Source organism: Panulirus ornatus, chromosome 46, assembly GCF_036320965.1.
Source record: "Panulirus ornatus isolate Po-2019 chromosome 46, ASM3632096v1, whole genome shotgun sequence".
Classification (NCBI taxonomy): domain Eukaryota; kingdom Metazoa; phylum Arthropoda; class Malacostraca; order Decapoda; family Palinuridae; genus Panulirus; species Panulirus ornatus.
In genome coordinates, this window is record NC_092269.1 from 863,715 (window position 1) to 886,894 (window position 23,180).

A 23,180-nucleotide genomic window follows, 5' to 3' on the forward strand; every position below is an offset into this window, starting at 1 on the left:
GCTCGAGCTGCGAGTTTATTGCTGGAATTTATACTAATGTTATTGTTGGTATTACAGCGCCTCCTGGTGTTATCCAGCTACTGGATCCTCTCTGCGTTAGTTATCAAATTCCTCTAAGTCTGCATATTTCGATTAATAAGTCGGTCTGTGAACTGAATATTGCGCTGGGACCTACGACGTGGTATAGGGCAATCCATAACTGGATGGAAAACTGATCCATCCTACGTGCCTTAAGCATGGAAGTGTCTCGTCCGGGGGACGTGGTTGGCGGTGTGATGGCATCTGGTGAGGGCCTTGTTTCGTAGAGGTGGTGTTTGACTCCGCACCATCCAGTGAGGATGTATCTAGCAGGGCTTGTGTTTGGTGAAAGCCGAGTTGGTGAGGGGCACTTACGGAGGGCGCCGCGTCTGGTGGGGGCTTCGTTTGGTGAGGGCTAGGTCTGATAGGAGCCACTTTTAACTGGGGTGCCATATATGGTGGGATATGCGTTTAGGTGGGTCATGCCTGGTGGGTCAGCGTTCGGTAGGGTCGGGTCTGGTGGGGTGCGCCTGGTTGGGAGGCCACATCTGGTAGAACCCATGTTAGGGAAAAAGAAATGTTCCTCAAGATTTTTTCTCAGCTGTAGTCAGCTCACACCAGAACCAGCCCACAGGTGTCAGCTCACGTCAGGACCAACCCTCCACCAGTGTCAGTCCACCTCAGGACCAATCCTACTCTGGTGTCAGCTCACGCCAGGTAATCTATCACCACTCGCTATGACCAACCCTCACGCCTCAGCACTCGTCAGGATCAACCCTTCAAATGTGTCAGCATATTTCATGACCAACCCTTCACTGGTGTCAGCACTCGTCAGGACCAACCCTTCAACTGTGTCAGCACACGTCAGGACCAACCCTCCACTAGTGTCGGCTCATCATGTTCCCAACAAGGGAGGAAATTTGGACATAAGGTCGCTAATCTAGGAAAGGGAGACTAAATGCCGACTTCTCTCCCTTGTTAACCCTTTGTTTCCCCTCACCCTTCTATCTCCTCCCCTTTCCACCCCTACCGCTTCTCCCTGTTTCTCCCCCTCTCCCCTTGCATTACCCCTCCCCCTAACGCGCTCTGCCGAAGTGCTTTATTATTGAGCCCCCCTGGATGGCAACATTGTTATATAATGTCGCTTTGTTCCTCTCAGCGAGAGATGGACACGACCTCACGACCTCCTCTCAACGAGAGATGGACACGACCTCGCTAACCCCTTCCAAGGGAGTCGGTAGGCTTGGTCACACATGATGACCCATGATAACACATTTCAGTTAAATCTGCCATTTCATTTTCGTAATTTCTCTTTTTTTTCAAAATGTGACCAATCAGTATCATCCAAAACATAAATGAGAACAATATATTTCACAGAATAACCAATAAAACGTTCAACAACTTGCTACAACTAAAATATAAGACAACTCTAAGTTCTGGCAATGTGAAGAAAAGTCCTACTTGTAGCACGATCCCATCTTGGATGGTGGAAGGGACCACAAGACAGTTGGGAAGAAGAGCCACACAAGGACCTTCCCTTCCTAGTCTGGTCCAAATTAATCCAACGGTTTGAAAGATTCTTCTTTTACACGAATGTTTAGATGAAGATGACCTCATCTATATGATCAGCAAAGCTGTACAATGCTATAAATCTTACAGGAAAACATTTGGTATATGTGAGGCGACCCACAATTCTTTACCCAGAGTTGAAATTTGAGCTACCTCTGTCATAAAACGTTTAAGTTATGACTACTTGAAAAAAGTAATCTTTTTTTTTTACAAACACCGTCCGTCTTAGACAATGGTCTGGGTCACCAGGTATAATTTTGAAAATGGGAGCATCGCTCGACCATCTATGCCATACTGGGTACATATTGGTCATTACTAAAGATGGGCGACAAATGACGACGACACATGCATGAAGGAGGACGACCATGGATGCCAGGACGACAACAGCTCTCAGGGCCGTATGGCCAAATGAGCCAAAACCACGACACAGAAAAGCAAACTTTAGCACAACAAATCTGGACTTGCGATACTTCATAAGTTAAGTGTACAACTGATACCGACAACCAGTAAATGTATGAATGAAACACAACCACTTGCAACAACTCTACCGCTGATTGTCCCTGAAGAAAGAGGAAGAAGACGTCCACCATTACTACCCACTGACTGTTTTGAATCATATCTTCAACCACCAAACCATTTACTCAAAATTTCAGGATAAATTGTAATATAAATTAAACTATTTATGAAGTTGGATTCCTCCAGTCTTGTGGCCCTTAACGTGCGACATTTACTCACTAGAAGTGAGCATTTTAAAATTAATCACTTGGTTTACGAACTGATCTTATAAACGCAGAGTTTTTACCTTTTTACTTTCTACTTTTTTACGATTTGACGTTTTGATTTCTCTTATCCGATGTTTCTGTGAATATCTGTAAGCTGATTCAAGAATAAAGATTGAAAACCAAGTGCTTAATCATTCAGTCAAATGGTCCACTGTATGTATATAAAATCTTATCAAATCATCAGAGAAATTTGCTGCAAACCTGATCCTGGAGCTTCCAGGGACAGTCTTCCAGTTCCACACAATTTATATTATTATAATTAACGCAATAATCAGAGCCATTATCAAAGTGGGCTTACATCTCAATTAAAATCTTCACAGCGCCAGGCAAGGTGGGAGGAGCCGACGGTTAAGCTCCTCCCGCTACTCCCTCTTGGTTCCTCCCTGACTGGGCTTGACTCCGCCCTCTGCTGGAATTGGCTCCTCCCCCTCTTCACCAGACCCCCGGCCTCAAACACTGGTCAAGTGTTCCTGTGTATTGGCACTTGGTGTTCGGTTCCCAGGCCTGTGGTAGTGCTGTTGTGCTGGTACTCATATTCGTAGTAAAATTAAGAGTCGCCTAACTCGAGAAGGACCGTCTGTCTGAAGTGAAAATTATAACAGCGAACTGAGGATATACCTGAAGCCTGGAACTCTCGTGATTCCACGACTGAACCGGACAGAAACATACCGACGCTTCTGGTCAGCTCATCAAACACTCACCGTGTTATGTAAGAACAAAAACAATTGAAAAAATAATCCAAATGAAGGCGGTGGGCAAACTGAAAATACTTGAGGGCTTTCCTTGAAGTTTCCAATTTAAAGACTGGATTCGCGAATCATCTTTTCGAAAGCACTCCGGGAAAATGTAACTGTATGTTAAAAGACACGTCTCTGTGAAACTGTAATTGTTAGAGGAAGTTGGTCGGCTTGAGAAGACCCGTAAACTCAAAGCTGATGACTCGAGGAAACTGAGTTCGAAGGGAAAGGAAATTTTTGAGACAATGTCGGCGGAGGGCCGGGCGGGGTTTGCCGACGTCCCCCGCGACTGTGAGTGTCCGACGGCTTCCCCGCCATCCGCGCCCGACACCAGGGAGGGCGTGAGTGTGGGCGTGAGTGGCAGCTCGGGCACCACGAGCCGCCCACACTTCTCCATAAGTTCCATCCTGGGTCTGGACACCTCCCAGAGGCTCAGCCATCAAGACGCCCACAGTCCGACTCCGCCGGCCTACCCACACGTCCATGCCACACCCCCCTACACACACGGCAGGGCCCGCCACGCCCACGCACGCCCACACCAGATCGCCGCCACGACCGACCACGCCACCGTATTCCATGTACTTGGGCGAGGGCAGCGAGGATGCCCCAGGCGACCACCACCTACAACACCACGAGTCCTCATCCTTCCCGCCCACGGATGACGCCCTCATGGACGAAGACGTGGACGAGGCGGGGTCTGGCGACGAGGACGACTGTCCCGAGCCTGGCGTGGGCGTAAGCGATGACGTGGGCGTGGAGGAGGCCCGTCCACATGCTATAGACTTGCACCATCCGTCGGCCTTCGTGCGCCCTACACCACTACACCTTCGGCCGGAGGTGGAGGGCGTGGAAGGAATCACGGGACTGGGCGGGGCAGGCATGGGCGGGCCCCTGGGGAACGCCATCACGCCGGCAGCCCACCTGCCCCCGCTCTGGTACCCTCCGTGGGTGGCCGCCTTCAAACCCATGTTCGGTCTTCAAGGTAACGACTTTAACGTGTTTGGCGCTTGTTAACACCCAACATCACGTCCTGAACAAGTGAACAGAACACCTGTCCAACACACTGCACATTACAGAACTTGTCTAACGCAAAACTTGCGCAGCTAAATACTTCTCCAATACAACCATGTGGGGTCCCACCAGCACACCAGACCTCCAACACAACTTATTTAGGAGCACAAAAGCCGTCCATCAATTCATATGTATGAGCACATCAGCTCTCTAACACAATACTGTAAGGGCAAACCATTTCTCAAACATATGTAGAATACATCTCCAACACGATAAGTGTGGGTCACATGACCTCCCAACACACCGTGGAGAACAAAGAACATGTCATATGCGAAGCATATATGATATGAAACACGTGCACAACATGTAAGGCACAACATGACATCAGCATACCACAATAGTAAACAAAATTCTCACAAGAAGACATCTTAACTTCTTGGTGAGCCCATGACGTCCTCGAATGCACAATATACACAAAAGAATGCCTATATCTTGAGAGCACTGTGACCTGACATCTAGAACACTGACCCCCTTTTCCCCCTCCCCCTAGATTCCAGCAGGTCAACGGTCACCCCTTATCGTACATATAATGAGATGATGTACTCTACGGAAACAATTCTTTGGCCTCAAATGAACTTTAGTTAATGCACAGAAACATACATACGCACAAATACGCATACATCATTATGTATGATACCGAAATCGACGTACACAACACCTATTCATATATACAGAAGACGTACACATATACCATTTTCAGTTTGATAAAAATATACACAATCAATATATCTACAGTTAAATGTAAAAATTATACAGGAAAATGAAAGGTTTGTATATACCCACATTATGTAAAATTCCTCCATTTTGTTAATACTTACCTTTTAACTGATACCACAACACCTACACATACGATATGAGTGCTACAACACCTACAACCTCACCTACATATATAACAGTACTACAACCTCTAAACATACAACGTCTTCTTATTATACACCAGATGTACTAAAAGGTTTACATACAGACAGATCTTAACATAAGTAGTCGTGAAAAATTGAATCTAAACATTATCCCTGTTATCTAAACATAATCCCTGTTCCATTTATTTCCAAATTATTTCCCCCGTTACCTTGAATTTTTTATTTCATTTATTTCCATACGCCTATGTTCCATGATAACAACATCAGATTTCTTCACATTATCTAATGTTCCATTGCGTATGATCACACAACTCACTGTCATCCTGTGAAGATGAATCCTAATGATCAAAAATTGTTCCTGTTGTCTGTGTTGCACAAATTACATCAGACATGCAGGGAAATTTTCCAGGCAAAAAAAATCTAGCAAACAACTGATGTAGTTATGGTTAATGAAAATCAAAGAATCAGAAATATATATATATATATATATATATATATATATATATATATATATATATATATATATATATTTATATATATATATATATATATATATATATATATATATATATATATATATATATATATATATATATATATATTACAGAAGTTACAGGAATATTCAGGAGTTGGACACTTATCCTATCACTGGTTTCCTAACATTTAGGAAGTGACTGATAGTGGGGAAGGCAGTGAAGATCAGGGCAAATGTGAGTACACAGTACAGGAAAATCTTGTATAAATCAACAGAACGCATGACATCCTCACACCACTTTCCATGGTAGCCGATATTGACCTTAATTTTCATGTTACTGGATGTATGTTTTAGTCTCATGTTTACAACTGATTGCTGGGAGGTTTGGGCTACGTCCATGTACCTCCCACACACATCCCTCCCAACAAAGGCAACTACTTCAAGCGAAATGTGAGGAAACTATCTGATTTACAGGTGAATTATGTAAAACCTGTATTCTACACAGGTAAAATGTGTACACATAAAACTTTACGGGGGCAAAATAAAGACAAATATCGGATGTACACACAAACTATGCAGAATTTCTCTGATTAATTGATGAAAGATGTAAGAATTGTATTTACGATGGAAACCTTTGAAGAATTATCTGATTTACAGGAAACATACGCGGAAATAGCATTTCTAATTCACATTGGTAAATATGAAAAATCTCGGACTTACAGTTGAAATAATGGAAACCAATGATCAAATTCACAAACAAATTATATAAATCAGAAAGGTCTGCTTTATGGGCAAGGTATTGGAAAAGGACTGATGTACGGTGAAAAATATGAGTAACGCTGCCCGTGACATGTAAATCAGTTGTTACTGGAAGAAAATCATAATCGAGTCTGATTTCAATTATCCAAAGATTATAGTATGAAAATCATCCATTGAACTAATTCGTTACAACGAAAATTCAACCCATAAGATTTTTATCAGATAATTTTCTAAGCATTTACAAGTTCAGTGATATACTGACCACCTGTTTACTGTATGCAATGAAAATACAGAAAATGGAACACGTAAGATAAACAGAATACTAAGATGTTAAAACATTTCAACTTTGCAAAATGTTTCAATTAATTTCGGTCGTTTCATTTGCCTGTAGTTTCCCTTCTGTCCGACCCCATTTCCTCCTGTAGCAGGCTATCCTTAAGAGCCATCCGGATTACGAGAGACAAAAGGTTCACCTCCCTTCTTCTCTGTCTTCCCATCCCCCACAACACACGGAAATTAAAACCGATTATGTACAAAGGTTGGGTGAGGTAGGTGAGGTCGTGTGTGCACGGAGGAGTGTTAGGAGGGCGAGCTCAGTATCTGGGAGAGCAAAGATGAGCATGTGTCAAGCTACTGTAGTCCAATCACTATTACATGGATACGAGTCATGGGACCTAAGTGCAAAGGAACGGAAGAGGGTGGATATAATGGTAATATGCCTGAGGACAGTGTGTGTGGTATGAGGAGGGTTGATCGAGCTAGGAATGATAGGTTAAGAGATAAGTCTAGTGATAAGAGGAGTATGTACTTGAGAGCTGAAGTGGGTGTGCTGAAATGGCGTTGACATATAGAGAGGATGAGTGAGGAAAGAATGACGGAGTAGGTATACATGGCAGAAGTGGAGGGAACAAGATATGGGAGGAAACCAATGAGGAACTGGAGGGATGGAGTGGAAGATGCACTGAAGGCCTGGGCCCTAAACATACAAGAGGGTGCGAGGCGTGCAAGGAAGAGAGCGAAGTAAGAGTGACTGGTATACAGGGGGCGACGTGCTGTCAGCGGGCTGAACCAGGACATAGGAAACGGCCGAGGTAAACCACGGAAAAGTCTGTGGACAGAAGGGCTCTGGTCCCGGTACATTATACATAACAACTAGAAGGAGGAATGTGAGCAAACGAGGCCATTCTTCGTCCGTTCCTAGCATTACCTTACTATGTGAAAAACGGCGTACAAATATGACGTGTATATATATATATATATATATATATATATATATATATATATATATATATATATATATATATATATATATATATATAAATGTCAGGTCCTGCTCCTTCAGAGAACGCTGATAACGAAAGCAATATCTAATCCAATGGTTCCTCCGCTCCCTCCCATTAGTGTGAGTTTCATAACGATATAGTAAACCAACATGCTCACCTCTTTATCTTAAATGGTTTGAAACAGTAATTATAGGTGGAAATAAAGGAGGAGAGATAGAGGAAAATTAAACCTATATAGCCATTGTTGATAGGCAACTGGATCTCTCAAAAACCATAACAGACCTTATAGCTCCTTCGGCTCTATCGCTTCTTTCTTTTCATCTCCCTATATCCAATAGGAAGTCATCCCGTACACAGCAAGGTTGCCAGGTGTATATATATATACCTGCCGCATAATCAAAGAAATGAATAAGAAATGAAGAGAATCATTTATTATCCACCAGCGACAGAACAGTGACAAGATCTTTATTATGCTTTGTGACGGATTTCTGAAGAAATTATTAAGTACCTATAATTCTTCCTCCAGGTGTGCCTATAATCTACCTCCCACTGGTACTTGTAAGTTCTCTTCCATGAGTACCAATAATTCCCCTTCCAACAGTACCCATAATTCCCCTTCTATCATTGCCTATAATCACCCTTCCATCAGCATCTATAATTACCCTTTCTATCACATCTATAATTCCCGTTCCATTTGCGTCCATAATTACTCCGAACTTGGTAACCTATGATTCCATTCCAATCACCACCCACAAACCCCCTTCCATTATTACCTATGATTTCCCTTCCATTAACAATTATAATTTCCTCCTTAATCATTACCTATAAATTCCCTTCCAACACTACATATAATTCCCTTTCCATTAATATCTATAATTTTTCATACATTCTCTCTGTCACTCTTTATGTCCATCCCATCATTTGTCTGTCTTCGTCTCTGTCTGTTTCACATTCTGTTTTTACTCTCCCCGTCATGTACTCCGTCCATGTAGCTGTCATATACTGTTAATATTTTATCTCTCTCCTTACTAACTCCCTCTCTGTATTACCTCATCCCTTCCCACTCCTCCATTCATCTCCACTCCCCTGTGTCATTCCCTGTGTGTTTTTTTCTATTCTTTTCTCTACAAATACAATAGGAAATTTCCCCTACATACTTCATAATACTTTAAAGCGAACGTTTTTTATCATATGTCAAAGTCTTCTGTCCAAAATCAAAGTGTTTATCGATGTCATTTCCCTTATCATCTACAAATTATCTTAAGACCTTCTCACATCCCTGATGACTCTGCTCTATTATGACAACAATGAATGACAGTGGTTCCACAGCTCGTGGTGTATGGCTTCCGTTTACACCTCAATTTGAATCGTGCGAATTTTCCTCAACCTGCTGCTCACAACTGTACCTTTCTTAAAGATGTACATCTCCAGCGACACATTAACATGTGAATACATCTTATCAAATTCTATATCTAACGTACGGTAGTGATGTACTGTACTGAAGCGCAGACGGTGAGGTCTTTCGTATGGGACGGAAAACCACGATGTTAAAACAATACCTCTCGGCAGGTCTTCAGCTTCGCCTCAGAGTGCTGTACACTACAGAGCTCTTGGTTGTCTGGTCATTATGCGAGTACTGACGAAGTTGTACATATAACTACTGTTAGATGAAATGGTCATCGAAATTTTGATATCATTCACTCAAGATCCTTAATCTGCTTCCCGAATATATCCATATATCCACCTTTCTGTCGTCTCTAACTCCGTTTCTATGTACGTGTAGTGGACCAGGAGCATAACAGACATCCTGGCGAGTTATATGAGGGTCTGGGATCCGCAGCTCCACCCCCGGAGACTGGCAAAGGGAAGGGGCACAAGACTTACATGTACGTATGAATGGAGAATTATCCTTTCTTGTGTATATCTTGAAGAAACTACGTGACTAACTAAGTGACAGCCTGGAGCAAATTGGTTAATTGGTTAATGGTTTATCCCCGACGCTACTGCCCTGGCTGTATGAAAATGGAGAGCCATCTTCCCCTGTGTGTAGGAGGTAAAGACAACACGCTAGACTTGTACTATCATCCAGGAGATAGAGGAAAGCTTCCATTTTCCTAACATATATCACCGGCGGCTTCATGATACTCATGTGAAAAACAAATTCAGAGCACATCATACGAGGTTTTATTAAGGGATCACGGGATCGAATCCCAGAACAAGACCTGTCGTATGTGAACAATGAAGGTTCCTCCTCGAAGTACCACTGAAACGAACACAAAAACTCTTGATGGAACGATGCATACAATTTCTCTGTGGAACATGACTGAGTTCGAAAGTTACCGATTTTGACTTCATATTTATCTAAATAATCTTTGTCTGCTTCTGTGGACGATTAATCATAAAACAGACATAATAACCACCTGTGTGATAGAACCAGAAGGAGACACTCGAACATTTCCCGTGAAGAATATGGCTTTAATTTGCATGGATGTGCGCTGGGATATTGTAGATGAGAAAACACGTTATCAAAAACGTAGAGTGAAGCATCAACCAAACACGTAGAGTGACGCATCAACCAAACACATCAACAAACACGTAGTTACGCATCAAGCAAACATCACTCCTGAAATCACATTGATTCCGTCGTGACTGGTGGGCGCCTGGAAGTCACTGTGTAATGTTTGCCATTACATCATCGACAGCTGTTTATGGTACAGCTCTGGCATACTGTACAGCTCTGGCCGATGACAACGGGCAAGAAACGTGTTGCCCAACCCTTCGCCACACACCTGGTGACCACCATCTGATACAAACCCCTTACGCACCGAGAGATGAGCTCACGTTGTCCACCAAATCTTTAAAGCCATAACATGTACGATACTTGATCTGATCCCAGGGTTAACAAGGCAGGTCGAAGGACTTGATCTGATCCCAGGGTTAACAAGGCAGGTCGAGGGACTTGATCAGATCCCAGGGTTAACAAGGCAGGTCGAGGGACTTGATCTGATCCCAGGGTTAACAAGGCAGGTCGAAGGACTTGATCTGATCCCAGGGTTAACAAGGCAGGTCGAAGGACTTGATCTGATCCCAGGATTAACAAGGCAGGACGAGGGACTTGATCAGATCTCAGGGTTAACAAGGCAGGTCGAGGGACTTGATCTGATCCCAGGGTTAACAAGGCAGGTCGAGGGAAGCTGCTGACCCTCTTCACCTCACACTAGACAACTGCACTAGTGGTCTCTGACGGCCACAACAATGGTCAAACAAGAACCCTGAGACCGGCGTTAATGGACCTTGAGAACGGCTGTATGACCCTTAAGAACGACATTATGACACGACAGTAGGACCTTGGGTATGATGGCCTGCCCTCTGACCTCAACCTAAAGGGTCGAATCAAAGGACACCCCATCATACTCAAGGGTCCTACGTCGTGTTCAAGACTCGTACTCTGTGTTCAAGGGTCAAACATGTCTTGTTCAAAAAGTTAATGTGTGCAGAGCGAATTATTAAGACCGCTGCATAAACTTTAACACGAAATTGTCGACTCTGCCATATACATTCTCAGGAACTATATACATTCTAAAGACCTAGATGCACTTTAAAGATATACATGTCCAGCCACTTAGGATTAATCGGCACGTCATGCTAATCCATAAAACGATGAGATAATTAAAGATACAAGGGAGTATTAACATATGAGGGTGGCACCATCGTGGTCAGGGTACCCATATCCCACACCTCTCCAGCAGTGATAAACAAACCATCATCTGAAACGTCTACACATCGCTGAAAATCTAATATTTTCTCAGCCAAACATATATTCTAGTGTACCTCACCCATCGTTCTCCGTCGTAAACAAACCACACAGACCACCATCCACTTGGCCTGGATGAAGTTTAATTTCCGTCAGCAATTCTGTTACACTAAGCTGTTGGAGGTCCCGCTCAGCTTGTGAAGTGGAGCAACTGCTGATGGAGATGACTGATAATCTATTATCCAGGTAATCATACACCTCCCTAGCACTATCTTCACTACCATCATCATTAATACCACGAACTACCACCACTACGCTACCACCTCCCTATTCATACCTCTGGACTACAGTCGGCTTTTCACAACACTCCATCGTAACAAAGAAACAGCAAATCAAAACAATACATCGTTGTTTGTTGTGAGCCAATCAAAGCAGAGAACATCTTAGGATTCAATAGTCAGACAATGATAACACATTACGTTATCTAGAACGGTATTTAGTCAGTCAGAGCGAAGGAATTCATCACACAGCGCTCCACCAATCATACCGCAACACATCACAAATGATATTCAGCCAAGTAGAACAGGGAACATCATCAAGCACCAGGTGGTACGTATGGACACCAGGTCACACACGACACCTGGTGCCTGCCAGGCTGGACACACACAACACCTGGTGCCTGCCAGGCTGGACACACACGACACCTGGTGCCTGCCAGGCTGGACACACACAACACCTGGTGCCTGCCAGGCTGGACATCCAGCCCTGGACCGAGACCTGTCCTCACCCAGCCCAGGACCTAGACCTGTCCTCACCCAGCCCAGGACCTAGACCTGTCCTCATCCAGCCCAGGACCGAGACCTGTCCTCACCCAGCCCAGGACCTGGAACTGTCCTCACCCAGCCCAGGACCTAGACCTGTCCTCACCCAGCCCAGGACCGAGACCTGTCCTCACCCAGCCCAGGACCTGGAACTGTCCTCACCCAGCCCAGGACCTGGAACTGTCCTTCCAGAAAGCACAACTCTGCTTGCCTGATTCATCACAGTTGGGTGAGGGTTTCGTCTTCAACCATGAGAGACACACACACACACACACACACACACACACACACACACACACACACACACACACCACAAAACACGACTCACTTGTCTCATACGATACATCAGGCTTCCCTGTGTCCTACACAAGTAAGAGGCTCTGATAATATCGCATGTATAGTCAGTCTTCTTAGGAGGGAAGCGTCTGGCGACGTAAAGCCGCCTTACCTGTGACTAAGAACGTCAACCATGTAGAGGGAAGAATGATTAGTTGAACGTCTGAGTAGGGAAGGGAAAGGCCAAGCCTGGGTGGCAACCAGGGCCGGCCAGGGATCCTGTCATCACTGCTCTATCGGCAACAGTTTATGTCGCCACTAACCTCCCGTACTGTGCTCCACTACCGTTAATTAGTGAGCGAGTCATTAACACTTGCATCATCAGTAATTAGCAGAAGCCCAGAGGCCAGGGTGGTTCGTGCATCGATGCGTGAGAAAATAGACAAAAAAAAAATTCGGGTTATTTCATTTGCCTTTTCATTTTTCCCTTCATCATCCGTCCAGAAGGACACTGGAATACCCTGTCTATTTCCTGCTCAGAATCTTGTCAAAAATAGATCAAATATCTTTCCTAATCTTCACCTGCTCTTCACTGGACGATTTAGGGGAAAAAAATAATCTCTCTTACCTTCTGGAAGGTGCGGCTCGCTCTTACATACATCTCACAGAAACGTTAAGAAATTGTTCCTCTTACCTGCTACCAGCCTCCTCTTGAGCGGTCCTCGATCCAGCGTCTCCAAGTTATTTCGCTGGGATGATGTGATTGAAGAGGCCGGGCATGGTGTCCAGATCCAACGCTAAAGCCTCACTGCTTGACAATCTTTACATTAAAGATTTCTGAATCTCACGCTGAGTTCTTATTGGTTAAGAGCGCCAGCATCTGGACTCTTGATTGGTTGGAGTCGGCAAAAATTTGTTGTATGCCTGTAAAGATAATCTTTAGTTAATTAACTAAAGATTACCTGTTTAGATTTAAAAGATTTACCTGTTTGGATTACCTGTTTCTTAACACTTGCTCAATCGACCAACAATATATTTCATCCAACATTAGTTCAAACGAAGCAACACAAAGTACCCTAACTTGACCCAGGTCATCCCTGCCATAAGTGTATGTGTAAGGCGTCAACCCTTATCCAGTGTTTGATGGAGGAAACTACCCTGTGAGGATTATGGAAGAGACCCCCCACCCCACCCCTTCCCGTGGGACGATGGAGGAGGCTCCCCTGTGGGCTGATGGAAGAGACACTCCCCTTTGGGGCTAATGGAGGAGGCTCCCCTGTGGGCTGATGGAAGAGACACTCCCCTTTGGGGCTAATGGAGGAGGACCCTGTGGGTCTGGCGAGGGAAACTCTCCTGAGGGTACATGGGAGGAGACGTACACACGTCAGGACAATGGTTTGAGTCTGTCTTCCAAAGACATTCATTTCTGTAGTGAAAAATAACCGGACAATTTTTCAGACCTTTGCAGCACAACAGTTACCTGGGGAGAGGCGGAAGACATTATTCCACACAGACACATGGACAGATAATCATAAAGATAGATGTACAACATGACTGTACAGCCGGAGCGAGTAAACTTATATATCCTGGTTGGGAACACTGATCATTATGAGAAGGAAGGGGACGTGAAGCGTCGTCCCTATGGAAAGCACTCCGACCTGTACACATCGTCTGGTCCTCACGAGGAACGGGCGGGAACGTGGGCTGTATCTCCTCAGTTTCAGGCATCTTTACTGTGGTTACATGTGAGGATTGGAACATATAAGGAGGCAGACGGGTGGGCAACGCGTTGTGGCCCCTACCTTCTGAGGAGGTTCGAGAGGTTGGTACCTGTATGTAGCTCCCTCTCCGGGTGACTGCACTCCCCATACCTGAAGAACATGTTATTTCATCGTAGAACGATAGTTCTGTTAATAACAGGGGATGTAACTCTTGTAATAACGGGGAACGTTAGGTCTTTGCGTCTTAAACAATATTCGCCCGACTACATATAGGCCAACACAGCTATCAATCTGTGTGTACGTCTTCATTGTAGGTTTCATTATTTCTGGATTGGTTGGATGGTTTCTAGATCGGCGATTGGTTTAAGTGTCTAGTGAGTTGGGTAGTATGTGTGTGTGTGTTGGTTAACTTGGTTTGTTAATCTATGACTGGTGAATTGTTTGGGGTTGGCTGGCAAGATATATACGTAATGTGTTGGCTGAGAAGTTAATATTTTACAAGAACCACAGTTCTGATGTTTTACGTCTGCTTGTTGGCTAGTTGACAAGGGGATGGTTGGAAGGTTCGTTAGTTGTTACATTACCCAAGTGGTTGGTTGGTTTTACTTAGTGTTAACTAACTCATTAATTGTGTATGAGTCAACTGGCTGACTAAGTGAACAGATCCTCGCCTGTACACATTATAAATCAGTTACCTTTCAACTAATGTAAACAACTAACACTATCGTTTTCAGAAAAAAAGAAAACATAGTTTCTGTAATCTATAAAGTAACAATGGATGTAAAAAAGCAAGTTAATGCAAATTAATGTTGAATCAACGTCCTATATGGTCAATGATTATTAGCCAATTCCCTTTCACTATCAGGCTATATAGCCAATACCATCATCATTGTACAGAAATCACTATTATATCAACAATAACTTAACCAATAATGTCACTGTAACTCCACATTCTATACAGCAGATACAATACTGGCTGGCAATGTAGAAAACAGTTAAGAATACAGTCACGGATTACATTAATTTTACATTATCATAAAATTCTTGGAGACATACATGATCATAACACGAGACAAAGAGTCTATGAATCAAGCGGCCTCGGATTCAAGTCCCAGACTGGGCAGCCGGTCCACAACCAACCCAGGCGCCATCCTCTATAAACGTGTGTGTGTGTGTGTGTGTGTGTGTGTGTGTGTGTGTTTTACATCATCGTCAGTGGATGGAAAGGAGCACTGACTTGTCGAGGAACATCTGGATTCAAAGGTATGCATCATGTTCCAGCTCCTGCATGGAGCGCAGCCTCAAAGTTGCAGGGAAGCACACAAGAAGTGCTGGCATTACCCTATAATGCTACATATCTAACTTAAGGTGTTGTAGTAGTGAACACGTACACACTCGGGCTCGCCACCCGCAGCTCTGCGTCTTGTTGACCATTTTCCGACTTCGCCGACCACTACTCCCGGCCGCCATCTTGTTAGGGAGGACATTAACACAGGAGGAGACAGAGGTCTTCATCGCGTTTTCTCTCGTCTTGAAAGACGTTTTCCCCGGTGGAGGAGGCAGGACGTGAGCAGTTAGCCCATTACCTTACCAACATGGTGAAGAAGGTTCTACGACCTGTGCATTATCTTGACCATTATAACGTCCTCACGGCTTGAAATATTATGATTCTAGACACATTAATCACCCTCGACCCACGGCTCCTCATGTCTTCATTGCATTACGTTCCTTGTAAACACTACAGATTTTTCCATGTACTAAATTCCTGGATTATCAACGAGCGTCTTGGCTTTTCAATTGTTTCCGCGCGAATTCCCATTATGTTCAGAACATCTTCATAGTTGACCTCATTATCCCACATAGTTGACCTCATTATCCCACATCAGGTTCTCGACTATGAAATCCATTTATCAGATCAATGGATGATCACATTCTTCTAGATCTCTACTGGTTGTTTCTAACCCTTCACCTCTGGGTGATCACGTTACCAGACACTGGTCAACAGTGAAGGGTAATGATAGCCTTCATTACGTTAACTGCCAGTTTCACAACGAAGATTTTCTTCTCAAACTCTTAATTACACGGGAGCTGTAGTTTCTAAGTTTTGCTATGAAGGATAATCATTCGTGTATTTCAAAAGTAATAAATTCCTTAATAGCGTGTTTTCTGTGTTTCTTACTAGCGTGTTTTCTGTGTTTCTTACTAGCGTGTTTTCTGTGTTTCTTACTAACGTGTTTTCTGTGTTTCTTACTAGCGTGTTTTCTGTGTTTCTTACTAGTGTGTTTTCTGTGTTTCTTACTAACGTGTTTTCTGTGTTTCTTACAAGCGTGTTTTCTGCGTTTTCCAATTTTGAAACAAAAACGTTTTTCCCCTGATCAAAACCTGTATTATTATCTGACATTTTCACCTCAAAATTTCGTTTAAAACTTTACCATAAGCGCCATCTGCCATACTGCATACTCCTATAGTTTCATTTTGTCATTTGATCATGTTATTGCGTCCTGAATTAATTACGTCTAAAGTTTATTAAATAATCATGATCTGTTGCTCTGGATAGCATTCTAATGAACATAATGTAAATGTGATGAGCATTAAAGGTCATATTGTTATCAAGTTATGAAGCTTACAGTATCCTTACTGCACCTCGAGAACCAGAAAAGAAACTGAACTAGTTTCTCACTTTTCTGGCTGTTTCTTTTATCTACGAATCTTTAATTCTTTTATATATTTTTTTCAGAAATATTTATCAAGGTTGTGTTCAAATCAATTTCCTTCTACACTCTCTATCTAATAACTGTCTCCCCTTTCATCTGAGATATCAACAACTGGGGAATGATTTTGCCCATGCAATGCCAGCTACACACACACACACACACACACACACACACACACACACACACACACACACACACACACACACACTTGGTTCTATAGTGCTTAGCGTTACTGACTCTGAATCACACGCGGGCCAGTAAGGGCTTGAGTCCTGTATAGGGAGGCAGACTCACAGCCAACTTGGGATTTCATTTTCCTGTGGTGAAACCTCATGTAAGTGGAGTCTGGGTAACAAATATATATATATATATATATATATATATATATATATATATATATATAAGGTTAGTCCTTACCGCGGGTATTAATATCCTAACGTATATGATCAGAGAATGTTAATGATATATAAAGTACTTTTTCGCAGGCAGAATTACTATAATAAAGGCCCAACACTTCATTATTATTTAAGATCATTTCATCCACCTCATTTACCAATATTCTGTTAGGGTAATTACCCAGCATTATATGAGGGCATTCTACCCTACTTCCATATTGCTACAACTTAAAATAAGGCCAGGCTAACGACAGAGGCTACCATATCATTAAATATTAAAGTGAACTGCCATATCTATTACGAACATGCTCTCTATCAGAACAAACTCCATCGTAAATTAGCCTCTATGACCACCATGGTTCACACAACCACTCATTTACTTTAAATGTTGGCGTCTTTTGATAAAACCATCGGAGGATTAAAACCTAAACCAGGTTTACACAGTCGCTTGGGGGGGGGGGGGGGTCCTGTCTGTAGGCAGAGGTATCTTACGTGACCTGTGTATGTATGTATGTATGTATGTATGTACTTGTGTATGGAGAACTCCTAACGTATTAATACTGTACGAACCATACCATCAGTATGACTGGTGTATGGTGATATCGTCAGTATTACCAGCGTATTATAACAATGCCAGTATTACTGGAGTACGGTAACACTGTCGATATAACTCCCTAATCTAACTGAACTCACCTTTACTGACCCAACCCACGACAATCACACTAAACAAACCCGAAGCTATTCTACGCCAATGAGCGCTAACCTAACCTGACCTACTAAGCTAGCCTGACCTGACCTAACCTGACCCAGTATCGCCTACAGAACGTCGGTGTCATCTCATTTCACACTTCCATCACTGTCCTGGGTACTTCAGCAGTAGCGATGCCAGGTTCCTCACCAGCGCGAGTTCTGAGTAGTCCAAAGGGGAAGTTGTCAACGGCTTTTCCCCTGTGCGAGTTCTGAGCACGTCGAAGGGGACGCTGTTCATGGCTTCTCCCCTGCTTGAATCCTGATTGTTCCGGGGGTGTTACTGGGTGTGTCTTCTCTTTGATTTCCGGGCACCCACGGGAGATGTTTACCGTGACTTCTCAGACTAACTCAAAATTTGTGTTTAAGTTTGAGCTCTAAGCACCTCAGATGTGCTGTTATTATCTGGCTTCTCTCTACTGTAAATCCTCAATAGTCCAGGAACAATGTTGTTTGTGGGTTCTTCCCAGTGTGAGTCCTCTGCATGGTAGGGCCGATGTTCCTCGCGGGTTTCTGCCAAGTGCGAGTTTTATCTAGATTCTACTCACAACAAAGAGCTGGAGACTTTGGTTGCAATCTGTTCATTGATGGAGGTGAGCGCAGCAGGTGTAGACACCGCGTTTCGAGACTCAGAACTCTGCGCGGCCGACCTTACAAGTTGCACCCACCTACTGATGTGTGTGTGTGTGTCAAATATTCATGGCATGATTTATGTTACGGATCCTGACTTACTGGTCACCTAACACACAGCTAACATAACGTACACGTGCACCAGACTGGTACTCTCAACCCCAAGCCTGCAGAGCCAGTCAGACGACCACTGGTGGGCACCAGGCCTGGTAGATCGTGATTGTTCATACCACACCTCGTACTCTGCCACAATGTACCACAGTTCGTACTTTGCCAGAATGTACCACAGTTCGTACTCTGCTACAGTGTACCACAGTTCGTACTCTACCACAGTGTACCACAGTTCGTACTTTGCCACAGTGTACCACAGTTCGTATTCTGCCACAGTGTACCACAGTTCGTACTTTGCCACAGTGTACCACAGTTCGTACTCTGCCACAATGTACCACAGTTCGTACTCTGCTACAGTGTACCACAGTTCGTACTCTACCACAGTGTACCACAGTTCGTACTCTGCCACAATGTACCACAGTTCGTACTCTACCACAGTGTACCACAGTTCGTACTCTGCCACAGTGTACCACAGTTCGTACTCTGCCACAGTGTACCACAGTTCGTACTCTGCCACAGTGTACCACAGTTCGTACTCTACCACAGTGTACCACAGTTCGTACTCTGCCACAATGTACCACAGTTCGTACTCTACCACAGTGTACCACAGTTCGTACTCTGCCACAGTGTACCACAGTTCGTACTCTGCTACAACGTAAACATTCAGGATTTACTTAATTTTCATTAGATTTCTATTAACGGGAATCAATCCAACAAGTCCTGTCGAAGAACTATGATCTTTTAAGACTATATCTTACGAAAATAAATCTTAACATGAACTTATATAACTCAACATTAATATTTGTTTAAGATTCTCGAAATAGCTGTTCATATAGAAGAAAGATATTTTCGTAAACACCCATGAACATAATTAGCTTTTACCTACCAAATAATCAATCTATTCATGATCATTAGTAAATCAATACAGGAATTCGGTATAAACATCCCCCAATGATTCAAATGCCAACACATACAGGCCAAGACACGACTGAGCATCGAACACAATAGGTTCAAGAATACTATTTAAAACGTATATAAATGCACTTAACCCAGAGCGGCGACGATCCTCTTCTACACCGGAAAGAGTATTAAACTCAAGCTATAAATTCCGGCTTGCAACTACCTGTTAAAATCGTGTTTACTACCAAGCTTATCATTGTGGTAATAGACTATGTGACGTTACCATGGCGCCGCCGAGCCGCCAAAGGGATATGAATCTATCCATTCCTAACGTTTATTAGTTTATTGCTTTTATAACACTATTTCCTGATTTCTGGAAACGGTATAAATCCACAATAAAAGTTTTTACTTCAGATTTCACTAAGTAGCCGCGTAGTACCACGTTAACCAAGCTGAATTACGCCCAGAATGATACCATCCAGCAATAATACTCCATGTGAGAAGGATTTGATGTTATGAGAGAGAAATAAGACTTTATACATGTCTTCCCTGAGCATCTACACATTTCCTCACAATGCCATACGAAAGTTACAGCGAGGAACTTAGAATCAAATCACGTATTCCCAAAGCTCGGTCGCCATAGATTTTAGAATTTTAACTTTCCTTTTCGACCAACAAATCCCACGTCGTTTCCATTATATTCGGCAAACTTTTTCCTCAGCGGTTATCCTGAAGTACCATGATCTACGGTCGTTATCATAACCGAGGTATTTTTCGAAAGATGATAAAATCGTGCAGCTGTAAGTCATCGCTGACATTTGCGCCCCAACGGAGTTTATCTTCATCCCTTAAAAGTCGGAACCCAAGGAGCAGTTCAAGCGTCCAGCCGGCAATTCCAGCTGGAATTAATCAATCTACTCCACAAAATGTTAATCGTCTGCTGAAGCGTACTTCGTACCACCGCAAAATCTTATCTAGTCTCACTTTTAAAAATCAGGAGTCCTGCTCACACGCCGAAGACTTTAATTTTTTGAGCAGTTGCTCCACTTATAACGAAGGCTTGACTCATCCTAGTATGGAGGAGTTACTGCTCTCGTCTCTGTAACCTTTCTAGTTCTGCAGACAATTAAAAGGGTGGAGTCCAGTGCAGTTCGCCTCATCAATTCTCCTGATCTTAACCTCAGGACTTAACCCGACTTTTCCTAAGCTTAAGCTCTTAGTTCTCTTCTCTCTTTCTACTGATAATACTTGGGTTTCTGCTCTAGAAAGCAGAGTGCTTCATTACCCCACCATAAGCTAAACCAGCGAGCTTTTGAGTTACATGATAACTATGAGGCCTTTGGCAACTCAAGGGTGGGCCGTTGTGATATCTGTGCCTTTCCTTATATCGCTAAACTTTGGAACACTTTCCTATCTTTCCTAACACCTCGACCTGACTCTCTTCAAAAGACAGAAGTTATAACTACTTCCTCCTTCCATGGTGGTTGTGGTGGTGGTTGTGGTGGTGTGGTCGTCGTTGTTGTGGTGGTTGTGGTGGTGGCTGTGGTAGTGCTGGTAGCTGGAGATTGTCTTATGAATCTCTCTTGATTACTGCTTGGTGGGAGAGGTTTGGTAGGTGAAGAACGTGGGAGGTGCTTCACTGGAGGGTTCGTGTGTCTTCGAGATTTGGCTGACGTCTTCATTTGTTCCCGTGAACGAAGGGTTCGTTGTAGACAAGTATAGTGTAGGAAGTGTTGGCAAATGAAGTGCAGGAACTGTCGGCAGGTGTGATGCAGAAAGTGTTCGCAACTGTAGTAGAGGAAGTGTTGGCAGGTGTAGTGTTGGTAGTCTAGTGCAGGAAGTGTTGGCTGGCGTTGTTCACCTGACAACACCGTCAGCACTCCAGGTCTGACAGCTGTACACAGCAGGCAACCATCACAATGATCACAATTCAATGTTCGAGACTCTGATGTCCTAATTTTCCTGAAGCTATAATTCAGAAGAGTCTCCCATCTTTGTAAATTGATGACAAGCTGCCAATTCAAACCTCAGCAGTGTATGAGAGGAAATGAACAAGAACATAAACATATTACTGAAAATCTCTTGGAAACAAAATAATATATGGCTTGAATAAGTATTGATCTTCAGAGAGAGTTATCTAGGCTTGAAATATATACATGAATAAATATATTTAATTTCCTGTCTGCATTAGCCTCTCTGTTTAGACCTTGATGTTGCTTATGTTTCTAATTTACATGACGAGCGGCTCGTCCGAATTTGTGACTGACACGAATCTATTGTTACAATAGAGTGACTTCAACTTTCCAGATGACTAAAAATGAGGGAAGAAATGAATATTTACACAGATCTACCGAAAGAAGCATTATCTCAACTTATGGGAAGATTACACAACGTATTATTATTACGTGTGTTAGAAGGTGTAAGTCAGAGCCACACAAGTGCCATAAAAACCGAACGCGTGAGGTGACCACGTCCGTATGTCTGCGTGACGACTTCTCATGCGCTTGCCTCATTCAGGACGCGGACGCCAATGGACCGAGCGTCAAGCAACTAAGAGGTACATATTGGAACCTGGTCTCCCATTAGAGTAAACCGTTTGGCACATTGCTGGTTAGCTCGGCGTTGCCTGAGTAATCACAATTATCAGATGTTAGGATGAGTCCGCTAAGTGTACCCAGCGGTGGACTCCTCAGAACATGCAGAGGTCCGACCGTGTGCAGCTGCTACACCTTTCTCATCTCTGACATCCCCTATACTACCCCGGCCTAACTGTGTGGCTCCTCGTTTACCAGGTGTGGAATGGTTCACATGGGTTAATGACGGATTATCTATCATGAGTATTACATCAAATCCCCGCTCGATTATCACTGGTGTCAATACAACAAATAAGGTATACGATACATCAGTGTATTCTAATGTATTCTCTCCAGACCGGCTGCTAATAAATGTCTATGACGAGTATTAATAATGTTTTGGTACCTCACACACAAGGATGGCGGCGCAACTCCTCAGCCAAGATGGAATCCTCGGCTAAAAGTAAACAAATAATCTGATTGGCTCTCGTGAAGGACGTAATCTATTGACATTAAAGATGTTTTTTATGCAAAAGTTGACATGTCATGGCAAAATTATGCCCCAGTCGATGCCACGTCGGTTGGAAAGGAAAAATAATGAATGAATAAAATAAGATACGAGGATCATAAATGTGAGCTCCTTGCATCCTTGCAGGCCCGACTTTTAACTGAGCAAATGGCGTATGAAGAGGAGAAAGGACGAGAGAAGAAAAACAAGTCCACTGCTTCTGTACAACGGAAGGAGCTATCATAACGTTCTATCCTCGTGTGTTTGGTCTCCACACAGAAACTATGGGAAGCAGCCAGTCGCATCATGCTCCACAAGAGATCACTCAACGCAAAAGGTGATACACCCAGCACCGTCGGTGGGTGCAGACACAGCCATAGACCGCCTAAGTACGGGGCCAACTGCCAGGACCACGGCGCTCCTGCAGCACAAGCAGAAACGGCAACCTCCGCTCACTCACGACTGCGACACTTGCC

At 43.5% G+C, this 23,180-nt stretch overlaps 2 protein-coding genes across 2 annotated transcripts in view; one reads left to right on the plus strand and one right to left on the minus strand.

Annotated features, from left to right (window-relative positions):
- LOC139763037 (uncharacterized) overlaps positions 1 to 23,180 on the minus strand; it is a 101,844-nt gene that overhangs the window by 73,894 nt on the left and 4,770 nt on the right. Inside the window, exon 3 of the mRNA XM_071688577.1 lies at positions 13,100 to 13,329. The gene's annotated coding sequence lies outside the window, so the exon portion shown is untranslated. The remainder of the gene's footprint in view (positions 1 to 13,099; positions 13,330 to 23,180) is intronic.
- The window catches only part of LOC139763038 (uncharacterized), a 28,378-nt gene continuing 8,062 nt past the window's right edge, over positions 2,865 to 23,180 (plus strand). The window contains exon 1 of the mRNA XM_071688578.1: positions 2,865 to 4,088. Within this exon, the coding sequence (XP_071544679.1) occupies positions 3,590 to 4,088 (499 nt within the window). The 5' untranslated portion in view covers positions 2,865 to 3,589. The remainder of the gene's footprint in view (positions 4,089 to 23,180) is intronic.